This window comes from Podarcis vaucheri (assembly GCF_965113315.1).
Source record: "Podarcis vaucheri genome assembly, chromosome: 14".
NCBI classification, from domain to species: Eukaryota; Metazoa; Chordata; class Lepidosauria; order Squamata; family Lacertidae; genus Podarcis; species Podarcis vaucheri.
The window spans coordinates 9169043-9191951 of NC_138752.1; the positions used below are offsets into that span (position 1 = coordinate 9169043).

A 22909-nucleotide genomic window follows, 5' to 3' on the forward strand; every position below is an offset into this window, starting at 1 on the left:
TCTACTTCTGGTTTATCTACCACTGCCAGGAATAGGATGCATGCTCTTAAACCAATGATCAAAATGTCACAGCTTGGGGACACCGGGTTCTCAAGACTGCTTTCCAAAAAAACTGGGTGAGATCAGAATACAGTTTAATAATAAATGGAAGCATAAAGTGTTTTATGTTATTGTGGGCACTCCCTCCAAGTGTAGAGTCTCATGAGTATGTGTCATCTAAGCTGCAATAGAAAACCAAAATGGAAGCCCAGGATGTGATGCCTTGGGACACAGCAGCAATTCTTAGAGGGAGGTAAATAATATTTTAAAACAATCTGACTGAGTAAAAATTCAGCATAAATTTCTATCAAAATATATAATTTGTTACAAGATGGACAGCTCAATGGTAGCTTAACACTGCAAATGAAATGTGTATGTCTCAGTTCTATTCCTGCTTACTTTATAGCATTGTCTAATTGATTTACCTGTCATTTGTACAGTGGAGCCATTAAGGACCCAGCTCACATGGCATATAATAAGACCAGGCCCACTATCATTCAGCTTTCCATGTAAAGATGCTTAACACATGCTACAAGCATGAGAAAGGGGAGATTCTTGGCTACCACTTCTACATGATAAGTAATGACTCACTTTTATATCCTGGGGCAAAAGCATCTGCATCAGTAATCAAAGGACCAGCTTTTGAGAGGTCTGGGCATATACATATATGCTATTTATAAAACTAAAGTGCTGTGACTTGAAGGGAAAATCCAGGCTTTCACATATAACAGAATTCAAATGGGAAGGATTTATACAGAAGTCTATGAACTCAAAATCATGTGAAAAAGAAAGGCATTCCACGAGATCCCAACAAAAGAAAAAAAATGGTTAGAAATGGTTAGATCAGGGAACAACACAAAGTAGAAAGGCACTCAATGAAGAAGCCAGCATTAGGATAGCAGGAAGCCTAATATAGAAAGTAAAAGGGAGGTAACAAACAATCCAATACTGGGCTTGTTTTCACAGAGGAACTAGAAGACAGTTCCAGAGATTCTCCCCAGTCCTTTGATCCTAGGAAGGAGGAGACACAGTAAGAAGGTGGCAAACACAGTAAAGCACTACAACCAGAGGAATAGTTTTGGGTTCAAAACCAAAAAATGTGACAAAGACAATGGGTGGGTTATACCAGGGTCACAGGAGGGGTAAGGGTCACTTGACTGCCTCTAGATACTACAGTACTACCACTGTAGGGTGCTGAACTCACTCTGAAGGACGCTTATGGTAGCCTGGGCTCGTATCCACGTTATGGCAGGATTTTGCCTCAAGTCATTCCTTCTGGGATCGTTGCTCGCCCTGCACTCATAAGTCCCAGAGTCTTCCAAGATAAGGCGAGTAATTCTCAGCACGCTCACGCCATTCACCCCGTAGGCAGTGTTAATGGTGACACGGCGCTTTCGAGCACCATCCCATAGCTGTTTGAAAGATTCAGCCCGGTTGACTTCAGCATACCACCACTGGATCTCTGGAGTGGGATTCCCAACCACGTCACAGTACAGCTCAAAGGCGTCCCCCGTGAGTTTAGTTTCTGACATGGGCGACTTGACAAACCCAGCTAGAGGGAGGGGCAGCAGAAATGTAGTGACAGACCAGCAGAAAACAGATCTTATAAAGAATAAAGCAAATGAATTGCAGAAAAGAAAAGAAAAACAAAGAAAGACATGCTCATCTGCAATAGGAGCTATTACATGACTTTTAGAAGAAAAGAGACAGAGCTTACAGCTTGCAGAAAGCTTTTATTTTGTTTGCAACCTTGCAAAAAGCTAAGCTCTCGGCAGATGAGCCATCAGGTTTTAACAATTTTACTGTCTATGAGAATAAACTGGATTGGAATAAAATATTGCATCTGGAAAATGCACACATTTTCTCTTTACTTTCTAAAATGCCTAACAAATGGCTAGCGGGGCATATAAAATAATACTTCAATAACAATTGCTTTTGTTGAACACAAATACATTCTCTTATTACAACTTTCGGGTTTAAACACAGGTATTAGGAAAAGCTGTCCATCATAAGAAATGCTCTGTTATGACTCTGCTTTGACCTCAACATGATGTATCAGGAATTCAGAGATATAAAGTGACCTAAATTTCCTGCAATGGCCAACAGCCAGATATTCTAAGTTGCAATCCTACCAGTACAAAGAATATAATATTACATTTATTTAAAAGCTATTGTTCCACAGAACCTATCTAAAAAAGATTACACAAGTTGTCATGCTGCAATGTTTTTAATTTATGAACTCTATGTAATTGAGTATATTAGACAAGCTCTCTGAAAGTCTTGGTCATTATTCATGATATTCAGTTTCCTTTAAACAATTTTGGTAAAAGTAGAACAGATTTAAAAGGTATTCTCCATACACAGATTTCTAGGGAAGACTGCTGATCACACAAACTATGTAAAGAGACTTATTAGAGCTCTGTATCAGTTATCAAGTCCTAAAGAACCAGTTACTAACAGTTACAACCAGGGTCAACTCCACTCAGTGCTACGCACATGGGAAAAACCTGAAGCCCTCATTATTCCTCACATATACGATGTAAAGTTGTTTTGACAAAAATAAAATCCATAAAATAAAATCCAAATATCACGTTACACTCCTTTTATTCAAACAGGCTCATAAACTGGATTGTCAAGTAAGTTCAAGAGAACTGTTATACATATGTTTGTGCAGGAACTACATAGCCCTTTTAAGAGTTGGTTTTGTCAGATGGCCATTTTTACAAAGGAATGTGCTGGGGTGGGTCAAATATCTATCTGCCCTCCGGCACCCTGTGACCTGCTTCCATATTCCTGCACATCCATGCTAGTCTTGTTCCTCGGCTTGGCAAAACCTGAACATTGTTTGTTGCCAACTTCCTGCAGTATAATAAAGTTGTCTTTAAAGACAGAGAAAATGCTATCATTCTACAAAACAATAGCTAATACCAGAAAACATGCAAAACTAGAGAACCAGTGAGATACTATTCACAATTTTTTTTTTTACTGGATATGACACCACAAGTATTAACAATTCATATGTCTACTTAAACATGAAACTCACTGGCTAACCTTGGGCAAGTCACTATTGTCCAGCACATTTCAACAAGTAAGAGGAGCCCTCTAATTCTGCAACATTTTTGATTCCCTAGAAGCAGGGGTGTTGTCAGTGGATGGCCCCAGGGGCTCAGGTTTTTTGCACTGGGCCATTTATCTCATTCCTCTTACTTCTCTTTTTTAAACTCATGAAAAAATGTTATTCACGGGGTGGATTTCTCCCTGAAAATCAGCCTATAATAGCATCTATACTTACAAATTAGCATATGCCTATTTGTGCCATGAGCCTGTGCCTCAACACCCAACCTGCAGCCTGAAGGCATATTGTGAACTGAGATGCTACCCATCTCCTCCCTCTTTGAATCGGCTTGTTCCTAGCAGCTCTGAAACTTAGCGCTTGCCTAGTTCTCTTTGAAGAGTACCAAAAATGAGACATCCACATTCCAGCAGCTATCCTTCCAACAAAAGCAGACACACACTATTATGTAGCAACAGTTATATGTTCAGTTTCCCATAGTCTTACTCTGTTTGATATTAGAATACCAAGCCTATGGACTGGGTATTTCAGATTGTTTCCCCCAGTCTACAGACTTTAAAATATAGGCATATATTAGGAAACCTACTCTTTGCAACTCCTGTAGCCAAGCTGGCACCAAACGTATTGCTCTGCTTTCCTCTGGACTACATCAGTGAGAGTGAGAGAGAGAGGTCTTATCATCTAGGCAGCCCAGGACCTCCGTACATAGCGCCCAGGCTTGCCACTCGGGGTGATCACTTTGGCACTGCTAAAACAGCGGTTTGACTTCACCCCCAGAGGCGCACTCCATGGTAACTCGAGACAGTATGTCAAAAACTCCTTGTTAAGTACCGTATTTTTTGCACCATAACACTCACTTTTTTCCTCCTAAAAAGTAAGGGGAAATGTCTGTGCGTGTTATGGAGGGAATGCCTACGGGTGGCATGCCTACGGATTTTCCTCCTCTAAAAACTACGTGCGTGTTATGGTCGGGTGCGTGTTATAGAGCGAAAAATACGGTAAGTCTGGATCACTTTAAAGACATCAACCTCTGTATTTTTCTTGATAGAAGCTTAGATTTGTTTATCTTCTAATGGAAAGGAACACTGCAGTATTGTACAATTTAGACACTTGCCAAACATACACATTCATGCAAGAACCATGGCTGGCATTCTGACTTATTAAAAATTAAACATTATGCTGGGGTTTTAATAAATTCAGCAGAAGTTTGAGTAATTTGTTTAAAAATTGTATTTATAAGCAGAAGAAAAGGATGAAAGGTCCTCCAATGTGAATATAAATCCCAACATTAAAACATAATGTGGTTCAGTTCTCAATTTCTACCTAGCTAGTCATGAACTGGGTCACATTATGTCTTCTTAATAAATTTATAATGTGACAAAAAGGTATCATCTTACTGAGAGCTTTTCTGGATAACATTAATGCTGCAGAAACATAATACATGCCTGTGCTGCTTTCCTATCATGCTGAGCCATTTCCATTCAGTTCTGAAGAAGCTGCTAAAATATACATAGCCTAAATATAAACACAAATGTATTTTTCATCTCTTGGGTTCCAGCTCAAGTACTAACCTTTGCATATGATTTAGGAACCAGTTCAACTACTTCTAATACATTTCATAAATACTTATGCAACTTACATGGCTGAAGTGCAACTCCTTAAATCAGAAGTGAGTATTGTTTAAAAACAGTTTATATGCATGCATTAATACCACAATCTCCAGGACTCTGTCAAGCCATGCCTGACCAATGAGAAGAAAGTGTAAATATCAGTCTCCAAAATTATATTTCTATGCCAGCACACAGAAATGAAACAGCAACATTCTAGCATCAATAAGCTTGGATCTTAAAAGTTAGTTAACTTAAGCAAGTTCACAGAAGGAAAGTTTCCCATCTTCTCTTGCCCACTGAAGCCACCTGTAAAAGCCTCTACAGAGCATAAGGGAGAAGGGCTCCTCTGAATTGTGTGGGATGGGGTGCTGTGGACTAAAGGGCTAGAAGAAACTTGTCATATGGACTTACAGGTTGTTGGAAGCTGTTAACACTCAAGGCAATCGGTTCAAATAATTAAAAATAACAACGAATATGCCTCTAAATGGTTGGGGGAATCTGGGTTCATTTTCATTCTTGTCTACATAGACTGCTTTTATTCCTTTTTCATATTTTAATTCTAGTGAAGCACAGAAGGCTAAACTGAACTTCTCCAAGAGCATTCAGTAATGTTTTTAATGTCAGCACTGTAAGTGACAATTAGGCAGCCCAGTCAGCATCGGGATAGAGATTGAGGAAAGCCCAGCACGTGGCAGGAAGCAATGCTCCCAGTTTGGCAGCAAGAACATCCTCCCATTGAATGTGGTAGAAACACTGCCAAGCTGAAGCCTCATTTTGAAATCTGAAAACAAAGCCCTAACCTACTGCTACACTCTTACAAAATTAAGTCATGACGGCTGTTAAAGACATAGGAAGAGTTCAAAAAGAATGCTAAGACTTCATAGATTCCGGCCCTTGCAAATCAAATCACCAGAGGCAATAGCCCCAACTCAGCAGTCCACATGCCCCCTCTATGCAACACATAGGTCTTTGGCCAGAAACAGCATGAAAGACTTGCACTAGTTCTGAACAAAAGAAGTTACCTTAAACCGAGTCAGGCTACAGGTCCCTATCAAAACTCAGTATTGCTTTCACTGACAGACAATACTGTCTCTCCAGGGTCTCAAGCAGGGGTCTTTCTCAGCCCTACCTGGAGATAAGCTAAACCTGGCAAAAGCAGAAGGTGCTCTGTATGGTGGTCGGGAGAAGAAAAGCTGGATGGAACTCTAGGTCAGACCCAGCAGTGCTCACCTTACCCTGTGCCTCTTTTTTTCCTTTGAGGAATTAAAAATGATGATGATTATGTCTCCATTTATAGCCTTCCTTCCTCCCAAAGAAGCCCAGTGTAGGTCTGAGTTGGCTGGTATTAGGGAAAGTACTCTTTTAAGCACCTGGGTCCCAAGCCATGTAGGGCTTTGTATTCCAGGACTATTATCTTGTATTTATGACAAGTGAGACTCCTCCATCAAAGTATAAGCAATTGTAATGGGTCTGTCTTCTGTATTGTGTGACTCTTGGCGCCTTCCCTCCTTTCCTGCACACAGAAGCTGCCTTATTTTTTCTTTAGAGTTGATTTGATTTTGGCCTTTGTGTCACACCCTTCATAGCAGCTCCCCTCTCCTTTCCTTCTCTTTTTTAAGAGATCCAACTTTTGGGTTTCAGTATTGGAGAAGTAGAAAATTGAACTTTGTTCATCTTAAATCATATTTTGCTTTTCTTTCAATCCTGCTCCTTTCCAATCCTACCAACTTCTGAGACATAGTAATTCCCTTCCTTAATTTGTGCTGTTCCCTAAAAGATATTTATAGATCAGTTATATTCCACTGAGCCTTCACTTTCTGCAAATTTAGTTCTTACTCTTCACCAGTCTGTTGTGATCATTTTATACACATGTTGCCTTTATTAGCATTTTGCCCAGCTTTCTGGATAGCCTATCACCGTGGCTCATTCCATGGCAAGCCACAGTTCACACTAGCCATAGCTGAGAATCAATGCACAATTTGTTTACAACATTTTCATGCCACTTTGCAAGAGACTGAAAGCAGCTTCCATAATGCAAGTAACATTTGAGCTTCCAAGCAAAGCATCTAGAGTCACAGCAACAACCATAACTATAGTTTGTCAATTCAATCATGCCAAAATATAGTTAATGCAAATCATGCTTGCTAGTTCAGGTTTATCACTTCCAACAATCACTGCCAAACTATTGTGGTTTTTGGCACAGTCTGTTTGGAAGCAACTACATTGGCACCACAGAGCGGTATTAGTTTTCTTACATGGACCCCAGCTACCCTCCTGTGTATCCTGTGATGTGCAACCATTCTGAAATATTGTCAACCACTCAATCAAATAGTAGAGAGTGATATCCAACTCATGGGGGGGGGGGAGTTTAAAAGGAACTATGGAATATTTTTTACTTCCAGTTACCGTATTTTTCGCCCTATAGGACGCACCGTCCCATAAGGCGCACCTAGTTTTTTTGGGGGGAAATAAAGGGGGGGAAATCATTTTTCCCCCCCAGGCGCGGGGCTGGGGCGGGGGAAGCCCGAGCTTCCCCCGTCCCCAGCCCCCAAACAGGCAGCTCTCTGCAAGCCGTGGGAGCCCAGCGCTGGCTCCCGCTGCTTGCGGAGAGGTGTGCGAAGCCTGCATTCGCCCCATAGGACGCACAAACATTTCCCCTTCATTTTTGGAGAGGGAAAAGTGCGTCCTATAGGGCGAAAAATATGGTACTCTCAGAGCTTTTAAAAATACTAACAATAATTCTGAATCTTTTAATTTAAAAAATCAGCATAAGTGAGCTAACTGACCTACCTGCTTTGCATTATGTGTTAAGAATTTTATTTTAACAAAACCGGCTGTAGGTTTGTTTGGGTGATGAGAAGCTGGAAAGAAATGTTTTAAATAAATAAATGCCTTATTAATGGCATATTTTAATTTTTGAAACATGATCTCAAACTTTTGAAAAAGCTTGCAAAGGTGTTCTAGTGATTCATATTGGGAGGCTACAATAAAAGGTACAACAAAAGGCTACAATAAAAGGACCCCTGGACAGCTAAGTCCAGTCAAAGGCAACCATGGGGTGCGGCACTCATCTCGTTTCAGCCCGAGGGAGTCAATGTTTGTCCACAGACAGCTTTCCAGGTCATGTGGCCAGCATGACTAAACCGCTTCTGATGCAACGGAACACCATGATGGAAGCCAGAGCACATGGAAATGCCATTTACCTTCCCACCACAGTTGTACCTATTTATCTACTTGCACTAGCATGCTTTTGAACTGCTAGATTGGCAGAAGCTGGGAAAGGGCAATGGGAGCTCACCCTGTTGCGAGGATTTGAATCACCAACCTTCTAATCAACAAGCCCAAGAGGCTCTGTGGTTCACACCACAGCGCCACCCACATCCACAATATTGCTTCCAAAGAACAAATGCATGCTTCAAGTTTGAGAACTTTGAAAATTATCATGTTACATGGGCATGAATGGATAGAATGAGACAATGTCCTTTACTGGCAGCTCCACCTATCACAGAAGCAGTGACTTTGCAAACCGAAAGAGAAAGGTTCTTCCCAATGAAAGCCAGTGTGGTTAGTGTGTGTAAGACCAGGACCTGGGAGACCAGTATTCAAATCCCCACTCAACCATGAATTTCATTGGGTGTTACTGTCCTATACGTGCCTAAATTTAAGTCCCACTGTGCTCTCTGTGTGACCTGTTTTGCTATGGCTAGTTACAACCCTCCAAATACCACAAACAGCAAAAAGAACCAAATAAATTCTCCATGAAAAAATGAACAGAAAGTGCTGCAGCATGGGAGGGGTGTGACCACTAGCCATTCAGTTTTTGGGCCCATAACCTAGGTTCCAGGAGCCATGTGACAAATAGCTTTTCTATCCCAGTTTCTAACACTGGTCGCAGGTGGTTATTGGAAAGACTGCCTCTCCCCCCACATCCCTGCCCATTCACTACATTCAGCTGGAGAATCTTTGTTGGGTACACCAAATGCAGCAGTTGACAGGAGAGGGGCACAGGGCCTTTTCTGGCTAATTCCCTTTATGGAACACCCTATGCATATAAGCCACAAAATAGCTTCTGCTATTAGTAACCTTTTACACAAGCCTTTTCTGATTAAGGTTTAACCACAGTTGTACTTTTATCTCTTCACACATTGTTTCTGGTGTTAATACATTTATATATATTGTAACTAGGATCTTTATCTTAACCTATTTGCACTGCATATACTGTATTGATTTCACTGTATGCTGCTTAGATACATTAGTTAGAAGTGGTATCTGAATTCATCTCCAGTATCCAAAGCTGAACTCTGTACATAATTTTGCCGTCTACTTTGACTTTGTACACCTTCAAAACCAAAGATATATTCTGATCTTATTTTGAACAGTAGAACTTATAACAGTGCTGATAGAATGCACTGTACCCCAATATAGTATTTTGAATCTGAAGTGACCAGGATAGAGTGGACTGAAAACCAGGGCCCATTTATAATTCTTATAGTTCTTTGTATTATTTATTAATCTTTCATTTTATAGTTCTTTTGTTTTATTTTTTGTTTTATTTGTTTTATTTAACAGAATTTATATACTGCTTAATCATCAAAACCTCTAATCAGTTTACTTAGCTGATTAACAAATGTTCTGCCTTGAAGAATTCAGTAATGAGTCAAGTCCAAGCCAGTGAGAATAATACAGTACCACTGGCATGTACTGTAGTAACAAAGAGATTTCTGAGCAGACCAGTCTGGACAAGTGGTGTTCTCAAGCAGAGTATTATTAGAGATTATTTAAATAAAGATTAAACTGCATAGGGGCTAGAGCACACCCATGTCATCCATTAGGGGAAAGAAATATGATGCTGTAATTATAATATCTGCATAGGTAAAATCATCACCAGCTGCAGGAGTTATAAAAAGTTGTGTGCACAGGATTGTTGTTGTATTTTTTAAATGATTCAATTGGTTATTTTCCAGCTAGAAACAAAATACAATAATTAAATTCATTTCAATATGACAACAACCAAAGGCAAAAATGAGCATTGTAATCTTCCAATTACTGTTAATAATAGGAAAAAGAAAAACAAACAGCAGCATCTGATAGTGACCGTTAACTAAAATACTAATGCACAAAGAGAGGGTCTAATAGTCCATTTCAATTCAGAGATACTGGCATGAAAAAGTATAGATACTACAAAAGCATATGGGAAGGTTGCCTCAACAAGGAGACATCCAGATCATTGCCTCTTGCCCCATCAGTGCTGGCAGTCTAGGGGCAAACCAAATGTTCCGCAAGAAAACAGCTACGGGCAGAGTAGCTTGGACTTTACCTCAGTGACAAGACACTCAGTGAGGTAAAAGGACTAAACCCAAGGTTTTATAAGAGCCGGAGCAGGTCTACTAGAACCCAGTGTCACCTAACCACCATGCAGAGTGCTGAACCCTGCAGTGACACGGAAATGTCCTAAACGATGCCACTAAAAGGACAGAACATGAGAGAAGCAGGTTGTTTGCAGTTTTTTTACAGGTTTTTTTTCAATTACAGGTGATTTCACAAAAGCAGGTGATGACCCAGAACACAAGACCCATGTAAACTGGGGGTTGCCTGTATCAGCAACACTTGAGTGCAGTGCGGTATCAGCAGCCCCTCTTCTGCAAATTGTTGTGGTATCACAGATTGCAAGGCACAAGGGGAAAGCCTACACTCTTCTACTCTCAGAGCCACCCTCAGCCCATAGTAGCTTCTTTTTCCTTCCTAAAAGTAACTACTAGCAAATGCGAACTAAACCATGTCTACATCAAAGAAGAATGGAGAGTATACCTAAAGTAGACATTTTTAAAATATTGGGAAAGCAAACAGAGCTTATATTTTCTGTTCAAATCGGTGCTTGGTTCTGTTATTTAAGTCCAACTGATAAGGGTATTCTAAAGTTTACAATTTGTTCTACAACTTGGTTGCCTGCACCATATTGTGGGTTTTCAGTGGGGATTTTACCTTTGCTGTATATGGCTCACAAGAACACAAGCTGAAAGATCCAAATGAATATTTTGCTTTACTGTTCACTCTAAGTCTTTACTGCCTTCCAATTCTACTTTCACAGGGGTGTGTACATGAGAAAATTATGGTGGCTTTACTGTCAGCAAGGTTCTTCGGGCAGTTTCCAGCTGCAATCTAAATAGCCATCAGTTATATAGGAAAAACCCAACCCACTGAAGGAAAAAGCCTGAGGGCAGAGACTAACTTACCACTGATTTTTATAATTCGCTCCAGGAAAGTTTTTGGCTTAAAAACCAGTGGAAGACACTTTAAAGCAGGCTTTCTCAGCCCTCCAAATGTTTTTGGCCTACAACCCCAATGATCCCTAGCTAGCAGGACCAGTGGTCAGGGATGATGGGAACTGTAGTCTCAAAACATCTGGAGGGTCGAGGTTGAGGAAGCCTGCTTTAAATAAATAAAATAAAGGAGGAGGGCACACCACATTCATCCAATCTACACATCACAGGTGCCAATGTATCCAATACTAAGAGGCTCACGATGGCAGGTAGCTTTATATTAATTAAGGAAAGGACTTATTCAGCAGTTGGATGTTTTTTGAAGACTGAAAGGTAACTTTCAGAACAGCCACTCTTGGAACTGAGTGCGTTCTTACTTTTAATAACCATCCTAATCACTGCAATAAAGAATTTGAAACCCTTCTCTTCTCTTCTCTTCTCTTCCAAGCACAAAAAATACAAAACTTGTGCTTTATGAACTGTGCATGCCAACAGGGGGTTTTCAAGTCCAGCTACAGCCATTTGAATGCAGGCACAGGGCTTCTTCAGCCTGATTCCCCTTCCATGAAGTAATATATTGCCTCTTCTGCAGGCATCTGCTCACTATAACAAAGCGAATGTTTGCAGAGGTCCAGTCTATTTTATCCTAACAAAGTCAAACGCCATCACTTTATTCAAAGCCTACAGACACATTCATCATTTAACTCAAATGTGAAGAGACTGTTCACCTCATTTCACGTAAACAAAAGAGACAGCATAAAAGATGAACACTTCAGACAACAGCTAGCATAAAAATCTCCAGATCTTTATTGTCAGGCAGCATGTCTGACAGAAGTAGAATATAACCAAATTACACAACTGTGAAGTTATATAAGGAATGAGTTCCCACTAATTTTCTGAGACATTTCTACACTTATTTCCAAATCCATGTCTCCAACCCTACAATTTTCTTCTACCTTGAGTGGGGTTGCACTAACCTAGTCCAGATTTTCAGGCATTGCTTCTCTTCCATTCTTACTTCCTTTTGCTAGCCAATTTTTTCTCAACAAGATTGTCTGAGTCAAGGTTCAGAAATTAAGTACTCACCTAAGCTAAAACCCAACAGCCCAAATTACAGGAGAAACACAGTAACCGAACTGCTGTACATAGCAAGACAAAAAATATTTATACACAGGGTCATTTGACTTCTTTAAAAGGCTACCCAAAAAGCCATTGTGCAACATTAGAAGATACTGTCCACTCAAATATATTTTTCAAGCTAGGGAAAAAACCTATGCTTCTACACCAATAAAACAGTTTACAATGCCATTTAACTTACATCTGTTTTTATCATGTAATACTGCCCCACAAGTACACACCTACTGAGCAAAGATGATACTGGATTTTATGTCTAAATACATGTTCACGCTCAGCCTTCTCAGCCATGCTAAACTTGCCTTTAATCAACCTGTGTTCTACTGGCTTCACTAATAATCATTATGCACTTGGTGCAAATCAATGTCAAGGAGGAGACATATGCAATGCTAGATTTCTTACAGCACTCTTTAGAAAGAAAAAAATCCAGGGTTTCCATCACAGACCTATCAAAAGAACGCTTTAGTTGCTAAGAAACTAAAAAGCAATTGCATTATAAATCATTTAAAGAAAACCAAAGATGCAGTAGGTGGATAGAGATGTACCAGGAGAACAGCACACACTGTTCAAAGTGGCACACCCCAAGAGGCTACGAAAGAGAGGGAGGAATGGCTACCTAAAGCTTGCACCTACAGACTCCTTTTGGTTTAGAATTAGATGTATCTAAGGATTTTAACAGCCCTCTGTTTTCTAACTTGATAAGTTAGGTACTATGACAAATTATCAAAAAGAAAAGCTCATGATGAGAGAAAACAAAAGGCTGTATGAGAGTTATGAAGTGCTTGCTCATCAGCATGTACTGACATACTCTGCCAAAAACCTACTGCAAGTTCCCTCAATCCCTACCTTATCATGTTCACCAGAGTGTGAAACAGCAGTTTCATTGGCCATCTGGAGTAGTTCATGACTACATGTTTTGGATCCTTGGTTTTCTTCTTCCACTCTCTTCCCTGACCCACCCCAAGGCTTCCCTCTTCACAGCTTTCTACAATTCATATTCTCTCAGCTGCCATTTTCATTTATATAATTTTTATTCTTCCCCTTCCCTCTGCTCCAATGAACTTAGGTCAGGACACACTGCCCTGCCTCCCCCCTTTAATCCTCACATCAGCCCTCTAAGTTATTATCCTTATATTGCAGATGAGAGACACAGTCCAGCTTAAAGGTCAGTCAGGAAGCTATACGGCAAGGTGGAAATTTGAACTAGGGTCTGCGTAGTCACAGGCCAACATTCAAACCACTCTGCCACACTGATTATCAGCAGTCCTTGAGCACGCTTAATGCACTTCAGGCAATTACCTTATTATTCTTACAAAGAACTCTGCAAGATAGAACAAAACTGCTCTTTACATACATATACTTAATTTAAAGCATTTGTATACCACCTTCCATAAAGTATCCCCCCCAACAGTTAGGAGTCGGTATTTTTTAAAAAATAATAATAACAATCCACTGTAAACAGCATTAATAATTATAACAATAGAGCTTGTCTGATCCAAGGTCACCTGGTGGGGGTCCCTTCCTGCAGCAGAATTTGAAACCACGTCCCTTTGGTCATCTCAGGCTCACCCCCCTCCTTCTCTTCCACACCCACCCCACTGCCCAGTCTACCCCCTACCCAGGCTTGCCGGCCCTCCCGTCCTCCCCCCTCCAAGCTAACCACCAGAATGAGTGATGAATGGGAGGCCGCCCGGCCCAAGGTCACTGCCAAGTTAATCTACTGGGTTGAGCCAGCATTTGAACCCAGCTCCCGCAGGGAGGTGCTCCTCCCCTCCCCCTCCCTAGGCTCCTCCCCACACACACACACCTGAAACGCCCCGCCCACCGCGCGACAACCTCCCACCCCTTGCGGCATCCCCCGCCGCGGGACCGAGGCGCCCCCTCCCCCCACCTGTCAATCACCGCCTCAGGCGGGTTTCGCTCTCGGGTTCGCCTCCCGCCCCCCCTCCCGCCCTCCCCTCACAGGCCCCGGCCGCCCTCTCTCACCGTTCTGCGCGCCGGCCGGCGTCGGAAAGAGGCTCCCCGCCGCGGCCAGGAGGAGGGAGAGAGCCGCGGGGAGCGGCCCGGAGCCCCGCAGCAGCATCCCGGTCCGCAAGCCGGCTGAGGAGAAGGAGGGCAAGGAAGGGCGGGGGGGGGGAGAAAGAGAGAGAATGAGAGGAGGAGGAATGAAGGAGCGCGAGAGCGGGGGTGGGGGGAGGGGGCGCTCAGGCAGCAGCAGCCGCTCGCTCGGTCTCCGCCGCCGCCGCCGCCGGGCGAGGTTCCTTCTCCGCCGTCCTTCCCGTCGCCTTCGCCCGCCTTTTTCCCTCCCTTTTCGCCTCAGCGCAGCCGAGCAGCTCCTTCTACCGCAGCGCCGGAGCCTCGCGAGACTTGGGCCCCCACTTCTCGCGCGAGGAGGAGGAGGAGGAAGGGTGGAATCTGCAGGGCTTGAGGGAAGCGTGTGGGCGGGGCGAGGGCGAGGAAGCTCCGCCTCCCGCCGCTTTTTTTCCCAGGGGGGCACGTGACGAGGCGAAGGGAACCGGTTCTGGAGCAAGTGCAGAGGCAGCGGCTGCAACCTCCGCCCGCCTCGTGCCTTTAAATATATATTTCCTCCCACTATATTCCTCTGAAAACTATATATTTTCCTCCCACTAATATATTTTCCTATATATTTTTCTCCCACTAATTCCTCTGAAAACACCCCAACCCCCATATGAGGAATTAGTGGGAGGGAAAACTCTGCAATGGGAATAAATGAGGAATGGCCAGCCGCAGAAACGCCCGCGGACCTCATCCGGGGCTCTCTGCACAGATGCTCAGGAAGATCTGGCCCGTGGCAATTGGCGTGAGATCATGTGAATGTATTTGCATACACGACTGGGAAATTCAGGCGGTGGGTGGCGGCGGAGGTGCTGCCTTGCGCTTTGCGGTGCACCACCCTGTAAGCAGACGTCTGTGTGTTTTAAATGGCTTATAATTATTGGGAAGAGGGGGTCGGTTGGCGGGAGATCTGGGCTCCAACAAACCGAATCGGCTTCTGGATTTGTGGGGCGGAGCTGCATCTGACAGAGGCTTGAGGCAAAGGGTAAGATTCTGACTCTCTCCCCCACCCCCACACCTCCCAATTTCATGCATAGAAGCTGCCTGAATTGGCAACTGACTCTTACTTCAGACAGCATTTTTTCAACCAGACAGCATTTTGCACCTGAGAGCAACTGGGTAGCTTAGGGGGCACAGTCTTCCAACATCTTGCTGGTTCCTTGTCATCGCCAACATCCGAGCCATTGCCACACTCCGCCTAATGGTAGGACTGGTCCTGACTGGGGTGAGCAGCAACCCTGTGCCTGAGCTTGGCCACATCACGCTGCAGGTGAGGACTTGTTCAAGACAGCTTTGCTAAATATCATTGTGCATTAAATAAGAATGTGTGTGCAATTGTGGAGACTACGCTCAGTGTTGGTTCTTGGTCTGGTCCTACAGGACTCTTAAATTCAAGGGGGAAATGTAGGCTGGGTCGAGACTCATAGGACTGAATGATTCCTACTACAGAATAAGTAAACTGTAAATAGAAAATAAGCATCTTGGGGAAACCTAGACCGTTAAAACATTTTTCAAAAGTGGGCTCATATAAAGCATGATGCAGTAATCCCGTCTAGACCAGGGGTCAGCAGACTTTTTCAGCAGGGGGCCAGTCCACTGTCCCTCAGACCTTGCGGGGGGCTGGACTATATTCTGGGGAAAAAATAAAATGAATGAATTCCTATGCCTCACAAATAACCCAGATATGCCTTTTAAATAAAAGCACACATTCTACTCATGTAAAAACACCAGGCAGGCCCCACTAATAATAATAATAATAATAATAATAATAATAATAATAATAATAATAATGGCGGCTTCCATAGAAACCAAAAATACACTAAAATATCACACATTAAAAACTTCCCACAAATAACCCAGAGATGCATTTTAAATAAAAGGACACATTCTACTCATGTAAAAACACGCTGATTCCTGGACCGTCATCTACCATTTTGGTAGATGAGACAAAAAATAAATCCAAATATTAAGCTTGCTCATTATTTTGTGAAATTTTGGTTAATTGCAAAAAAGGGATCTATGAATCTTAAAATCTTAACACTAACCCAGCGGCCACACTAGGATGCTTAAAGAGCCCAGTTTAAGTTCTGTGTCTCTAAATCTCTAGACTGCAGCTTGTCCCCTTCAATTTCTTATCAGAAACAGCACACTCACTCAACCCGATTTGTTTGAGGGGTCTTGCACAATTTGCAGGAATGCGACTGAATTCCACAAAAAAATAGCAATAGTTTGGAAGCCCCCCTAGAAGACTGGTCTTCAATGGGTGGGTCAGGACCAGCTTGTGGGTCACAGCCTGGTCCAAGCTGGGTTGCAGTGGGAGCTTTACCTCCATGCACATACATGGTAAAAGATTAAGAAATGGGTCCTGTAAAAAAATGCATGTTTCGGTTAAAAGTGAATTATAGCTCTGAAAGGGTTGAGGAAATGGTTAAAAACAGTGAGCAGTTAAAAACACACACACAATTAAATAGCAGGTATTAAAACTATTTAGAAGATTATTAAAATCAACTCTTGCATAAAGAAGTAACGTGTAACTTCCATGTGCCTTGAAAGGCTTGTCTGAACAAAAATGTGTTGAGCAGGTACCAAAAAGAGTACAGTGAAGTCTCCTGGCAGATGTCAATATGCAGGGACTTCCAAAGAAGAAAGGAACAATTTCTTACATTTGCTGACCCTCACTGTTTCCCCAGAATCTGTTCCCTGAAACATGCTACCCACCTATGCCTATAACCAGCAACAAATGTTTTGTGAAGATGCTGAGGTGGCCCAAATTATTTAGACTGAGGATGGTTTTACTGAATGGTCTGCCTCTAGATTCCTTGCTTTTCTCAAGATTTTTTCTCTTGTCAGTTAATGCTCACCAGTTCTCCGAATGTCTGCAGAAACCATGTAGAGGAAAACAACAACCAAACAATAAACACCCGTCGGTGTTTCTCATTCATGTTCCAGGCAGGGGAAATATATTTGGACACTTCACAATGTATCTTGTAAGAACGTGGATGTACAATTCTTCACAGCCACTTCTGCATCTTCCTGCTGTTGGCTGCTTAACAGGAATTGCTCTCATTTCTAGATATTTACCAGCACTGAAAGAAAGCTCCTGCTAGGAGATTGCCTGAAAAGATCTCTCATCTGTTTTGTAGGAGCAGACCTGCAGACAGCACAGCACAAATGAGCCTATGGGGAAGAGCTCACAAATACTATAACATAGCCAGGTGCCTCCCTGCTTGAAATTAATAGATTAGATCTCTAAATTTCAGTGGGTCTGAGCAAAATTTACTTGGATACAACTCTTAGACTGCGGTACAGTGCACTTACTAAGAGTAAATCTGGTTGACACCAATGGGTCTTACTTCTAAGTAAGCATGGTCTGGATTGCGATTTTAGTTACCGTATTTTTTGCTCTACAAGACTCACTTTTTCCCTCCTAAAAAGCAAGGGGAAATGTGTGTACATCTTATGGAGTGAATGCAGGCTGCACAGCTATCCCAGAAACCAGAACAACAAGAGGGATCACTGCGCAGCGATCCCTCTTGCTGTTCTGGCTTCTGGGGTTCAGAATATATTTTTTCTTGTTTTCCTCCTCCAGAAACTAGGTGTGTGTTATGGTCTGGTGCATCTTATAGAGCGAAAAATACGGTAATTATACTTGTGTTTTAGTTTAATTGATTTATGGAGCAGGTCAGTTTGCACACAAGCACAATAACAGGTTCACTGAAGAAAACCTAATGCTTTCGGCTTTCTTTGTTTTTAGGTGACAGAGACCTGTTATAGTAGGTATATTGTCCAGCTGGTGGCCTTTGCTGGATGGGCTTCAGAGGGATCAGAATTCATTTCACAGAGTGGGGCAAAATACATTAGTGCAAACAGAATTGCACCTCACAAGCTCACTTTTGACACTTTCAGGATGCAGCAGTAGGTGGTGCATAGAGACTTACTTGAATACATGATAGGATAGGACTGAACTTGTGAGAAGGACATATGGGTAAAATAATATTTTTTTTCAAACAGCAGGAATGGGATATGTGAGAAGATAAAATGGGGCCATATCTGGAGACTCATTCCACTGGGGAAGGAAACCATTCCAAATGGAAGTATTACACCTCAATTATGCGTATAGCCAGTGCTTTTTTGGGTGGGGGAGTTGCAATATTCACCATGAAGTTGTTACAGTGAGTGCCACACTTAACATTTTGGGGGGGAGTGGGAAAATGTGCTGGTACTGTGTACCCTTGTGTACCCCCATAAAAAAGCACTGCATATAGCCCATCTAAGATGATATAAAATCATTTACTGAGTCTGAGAACATTTACTCTCCAAACTACCCTTGCCTAGACCATTTCCCCTGAATTCACCATTGGTGTCTTTGGTTCACTTACAGTTATACTGTAGGGAATTCATACAGAGCCTTTCTTAAATCATTGTATCCCCGTGTTTTATGTGTTTATGTGTTCTCTAACACACCCACACCCGGTTCTGATTTTTAGGAAGTCTTTTTCTGCTTTAAAACATCCTGTCCAGTGTGGAAAGGCAAGATGCTGTAAGGGCTTTTAACTGAACTATTCCTTGAAAACTGATAGCATTTTTGTTTGCACATTCAGATTGTTTGTTGCAGTTCAATAAGACCTGATTTGCCCCCTGATTACTGAATTGAAGCTACTTGTGATTAGATATTAAAGAAGGATCTTGGGAAGTCCTATGAGCTTCTCAATAAGGTTGCCATGTTGTTTTAGCATGGTTCCTACATCTTTTTGGGCAAGCCCTTGTCTCGGGGTAGAAGCTTTCGGGTTTGATCCCCAGCATCTCCAGGTATGGAATGACTCCTGCAGGCAACCCTGGAGAATTGTTAACAGACAGTACTGAGCTAGGTGTTTTGAATCAGCATAAGACAGCTTCTATTTCCCCATATCATCAGCTTGTGACAGACAGAAGTTCAACAGGTATTCTTCCTCATCACTACACCTCCATGCCACAAGATTCTTGACCTCCTAGTCAAGAAGCTGTTAAAGGGAAGGGGGGCCCAATGAATGAGGCATGTGCTGCTTGGATTCTCCTTAGTGTGCCCTTTTGGTAAGCAAATTGGCCTGGCTGGTAAGCAAATTTGGCCTCTTGCCCAAAAGGACTGTTTTTCACACTTCAGCTCAAAGCAAAGCAATTATTTGACTATTTAATATGCATAAAGGGACCCCTGACCATTAGGTCCATTCGCAGATGACTCTGGGGTTGTGGCACTCATCTCGCTTTATTGGCCAAGGGAGCCGGCGTACAGCTTCCGGGTCATGTGGCCAGCATGACTAAGCCGCTTCTGGTGAACCAGAGCAGCGCACGGAAACACCGTTTACCTTTCCGCCGGAACGGTACCTATTTATCTACTTGCACTTTGGTGTGCTTTTGAACTGCTAGGTTGGCAGGAGCAGGGACCGAGCAACGGGAGCTCACCCCGTCGCGGGGATTCGAACCGCTGACCTTCTGATCGGCAAGCCCAGTGGCTCAGTGGTTTATCCCACAGCGCCACCCACGTCCCTTACATACATGTTCACAAATTTATGGATGCAGAAGGGAAATGCAATTCATGGTATTCAGGGGGCTAAGTGCAAAGCATGCATACATACGGGTAATGCAATTCACAACCAGGAAGAGGGGCCTCTCACACAGGCAGCAGAAGGGGTAGGCAGTGCAGCAATTGCAGCTCATAGGCCTATCTATGTCACTGAGCAGCTTCTGAACCACAGAGTTGATTGCCTTTCCCTGCGTCCTAACTGTACATCGATCTGTGATGGAACCAGCCAACCAGAAACGCCAATACTTTTGCTAAACGTTTTTAATTACAGTGAAATATATACAATCAAGCAGCAACATCCTTTTTGAGAGGCGGCTGTTCCCAGCTGGTCAGTACTGTGGGTTGTAGCCAGCTAAGTTATACTTGTGGCTTAGTTAGTCAATGGGTCTGCTCTTAGTAGGACTAACATCGAATACCACGCTGAGATTCTAAGTTGTATCTTCCAGCACCCATTCAGTGGCTGACCACTTAAAGCTGGTGTAATGTTCCCAGGGTCCTTCAAAAGGTCCTGCTCCCAGGTGGTCTCTGACGTCAGTCCCTCTGTTGCTCTACTAAATCCAGACTTCCCCCATAATATCTGCTGTCATGACCTACAGACTTAAACCAAAATAACTGTTATAAGCATTTTAAGGTCTTATATACAGTCATACCTCGGGTTGAATATGCTTCAGGATGAGCACTTTCGGGTTGCGCTCTGCGGCGACCCGGAAGTAACAGAGCACGTTACTTCCGGGTTTCGCAGCTCACACATGCGCAGACAGTCAAAATGATGTCACGTTCATGCGCGGAAGCGGCGAATCGCGACCCGCAGATGCGCAGTCATGGGTTGCATTCGCTTCAGGATGTGAACGGGGCTCTGGAACAGATCCCATTCACATCCTGGGGTACCACTGTATAATAGACGTTCATAAATGTTCCAAGCAAACACATACAAATAAGTAAAGCATATGTCTGAAACCCACAGAAAAGTCCTGAAACCATTTTCTCTCTTCCCAATTGACCTCAAATATTTCTCTGCAAGGTCAAAGGAAATGGGGAGCCTCACCATTGTATATTTGCTCACAAATCCTGTCTCAGGGGCACATTTAAGATATGAAAAGGGTGAACCCGTGACCTGGATTCAGGAGTTGAGTAGTTATAACAAAAGAGTGGCCAGGATGCCCAGGTAATCCAATAAAGTAATCTAGCAGACAGTAGAAAAAACAACACACTCAGATTTCTATTGTAGTCAGCCCCTTCTGTGATGTATTAAGGGGGTAGTCTTCGGCTACACCCTTTCTGTGATGTATCTGGGGGGTGGTCTTGAGCTACAGGGTGGGCAATTTCAAAGTCTCTATAAGGGCTTGCACACCTTTGTCCTGGTGGGGGGGGAGCCCCCTGTTGCAACAGTTAATAAAGATCAGGCTTACTAGCTGCTTTGCTTCTCAATATTCTCTGGTTGGCCTATGTTATTTTCTCCTACCGATAGAGAACATACAAAAGGACTCTATTTGGGCTCTTGGGTACCTCATAAGGGAAAAGGAGCAGGTTTTTTTCTCATAACATAACAAAGATTTGTTCTGTGCCCTTTTCCTTTAAAGTTCTGGTTAGTGCCACAAAGGTGTAATCCATGCACATTCAAATTTCCCATATTCTATCTTCCCAAATTCAACTCTTACAGATTAATATCTCCAAACTTTTCATCCCACACCACTTCTAAACTGTGATTCTGTCCCAGAAGTTCAGATTTCTGCCCGCCCCCCTGTACTAAATCATGATTGTATTCAGTGTTTTAATTCCTGCAGATCAGTGGTACAGTTCGCCACATAATTCTGAGCCACACCATGGTTTAATTTGTGCACCAAAAGAATGGAGGAGATATTTACTGTCAGTGTCCTTATGGGATCTGAATAAATTGCTCCTTGTAGGATCTGAAATTAGACAGGAGGCACGCAAGAACAAGGCACTGCCTCCTCCAGCCTCTTCAACGTCTCCTCCACCCAGCTGAGATTCTGGGCTGGCTGTGGCTACTGCTGAATCAGGGCATCATGTGGTCTGCTTACAAATGAGCTTCAACATGTCTGCAGGGCTTCCTCCATTCCCTGCTCCTCCGCTCAGAAATCAGTCAGCAGCGAATGACTCAGATCCAAGATGCTTCAAAAGGAGCTCATTTCTTCCTCTTGAATTTAATTCATAGTCTCAGCCAAAGGCAGGTTTTTTTTTTTTAAGGACCTAGCAGCAACTATAGTTATATGGCTGCCATGAATGGCTTGGTGCTGAGAAGGTTTCCTCCATGCTTTCCCTCTTCTGCTCTTTTAATGTCAAGAAGTTTATAAATTCAGTTGTGGAAATGGAACATGGGCTGTTCGTTCACTTTAGTTCATCTGTGTTGTTTTCCCACCGCTCTCCCAGACCCAGATTCCTGATATACAAGCACATGTGTTCTCTTACAACGCTCAGCCAAAACTTTGGTTTAGCACAAATGCACAGGATCTTAGGGGATAAGATCCTCCCCAGGTCCTTATAACCCACAAGGTTTATTCTTGGCTACAGATCATGGCTAAGAAGGAAGGGACTTCAACCACAAGAAGTCTGGGTTCAGAAGATGCTCTAAGCCAAACCTTGGCCTAGGCTTGGTTGCTGCAGTGCATTGAACTACAGTGGTACCTCGGGTTAAGTACTTAATTCGTTCCGGAGGTCTGTTCTTAAGCTGAAGCTGTTCTTAACCTGAAGCACCACTTTAGCTAATGGGGCCTCCTGCTGCTGCCATGCCGCCGGAGCCTGATTTCTGTTCTTATCCTGAAGCAAACTTCTTAACCTGAAGCACTATTTCTGGGTTAGCAGAGTGTGTAACCTGAAGTGTAACCTGAAGCGTATGTAACCTGAGGTACCACTGTAAAAGGACTGGGAAAGAGCAAAACCTGTTCCTCTCTGCGAGCCAGAATTTCCGCCCTCCCTTCCCTACGGGTGGGCGGGGTTTGCGGCACCGAGTGGGGGCTCACTCGGATGAGTGCCTCCCACCTGCTTGGGTTGGCCCTTGACCTACCCTCGGCCAGAGAGGACAATGGCTGGCCAGCGGGGGTGGGGCTAAGGCCAAAGAAAAGAGGCTGACCCTTTTGACCAAGCCTCACTTGGTTTTCCTCCTTCCAGGATCACCCACCCTCCCTCAAATTAATAA

At 43.1% G+C, this 22909-nt stretch overlaps 1 protein-coding gene across 2 annotated transcripts in view; it reads right to left on the bottom strand.

Annotated features, from left to right (window-relative positions):
• NPTN (neuroplastin) overlaps nt 1–14494 on the bottom strand; it is a 45624-nt gene extending 31130 nt beyond the window's left edge. Inside the window, exons 1-2 of one of the 2 annotated variants that reach the window (XM_082198727.1) lie at nt 14103–14494; nt 1244–1591 (exon numbers count right to left, since the gene is read on the bottom strand). In XM_082198727.1, the coding sequence (XP_082054853.1) occupies nt 1244–1591; nt 14103–14199 (445 nt within the window). In that variant the 5' untranslated portion in view covers nt 14200–14494. The remainder of the gene's footprint in view (nt 1–1243; nt 1592–14102) is intronic. The other variant, XM_082198728.1, reaches the window with a different exon arrangement.
• Between the last annotated feature and the right edge of the window lie 8415 nt (nt 14495–22909).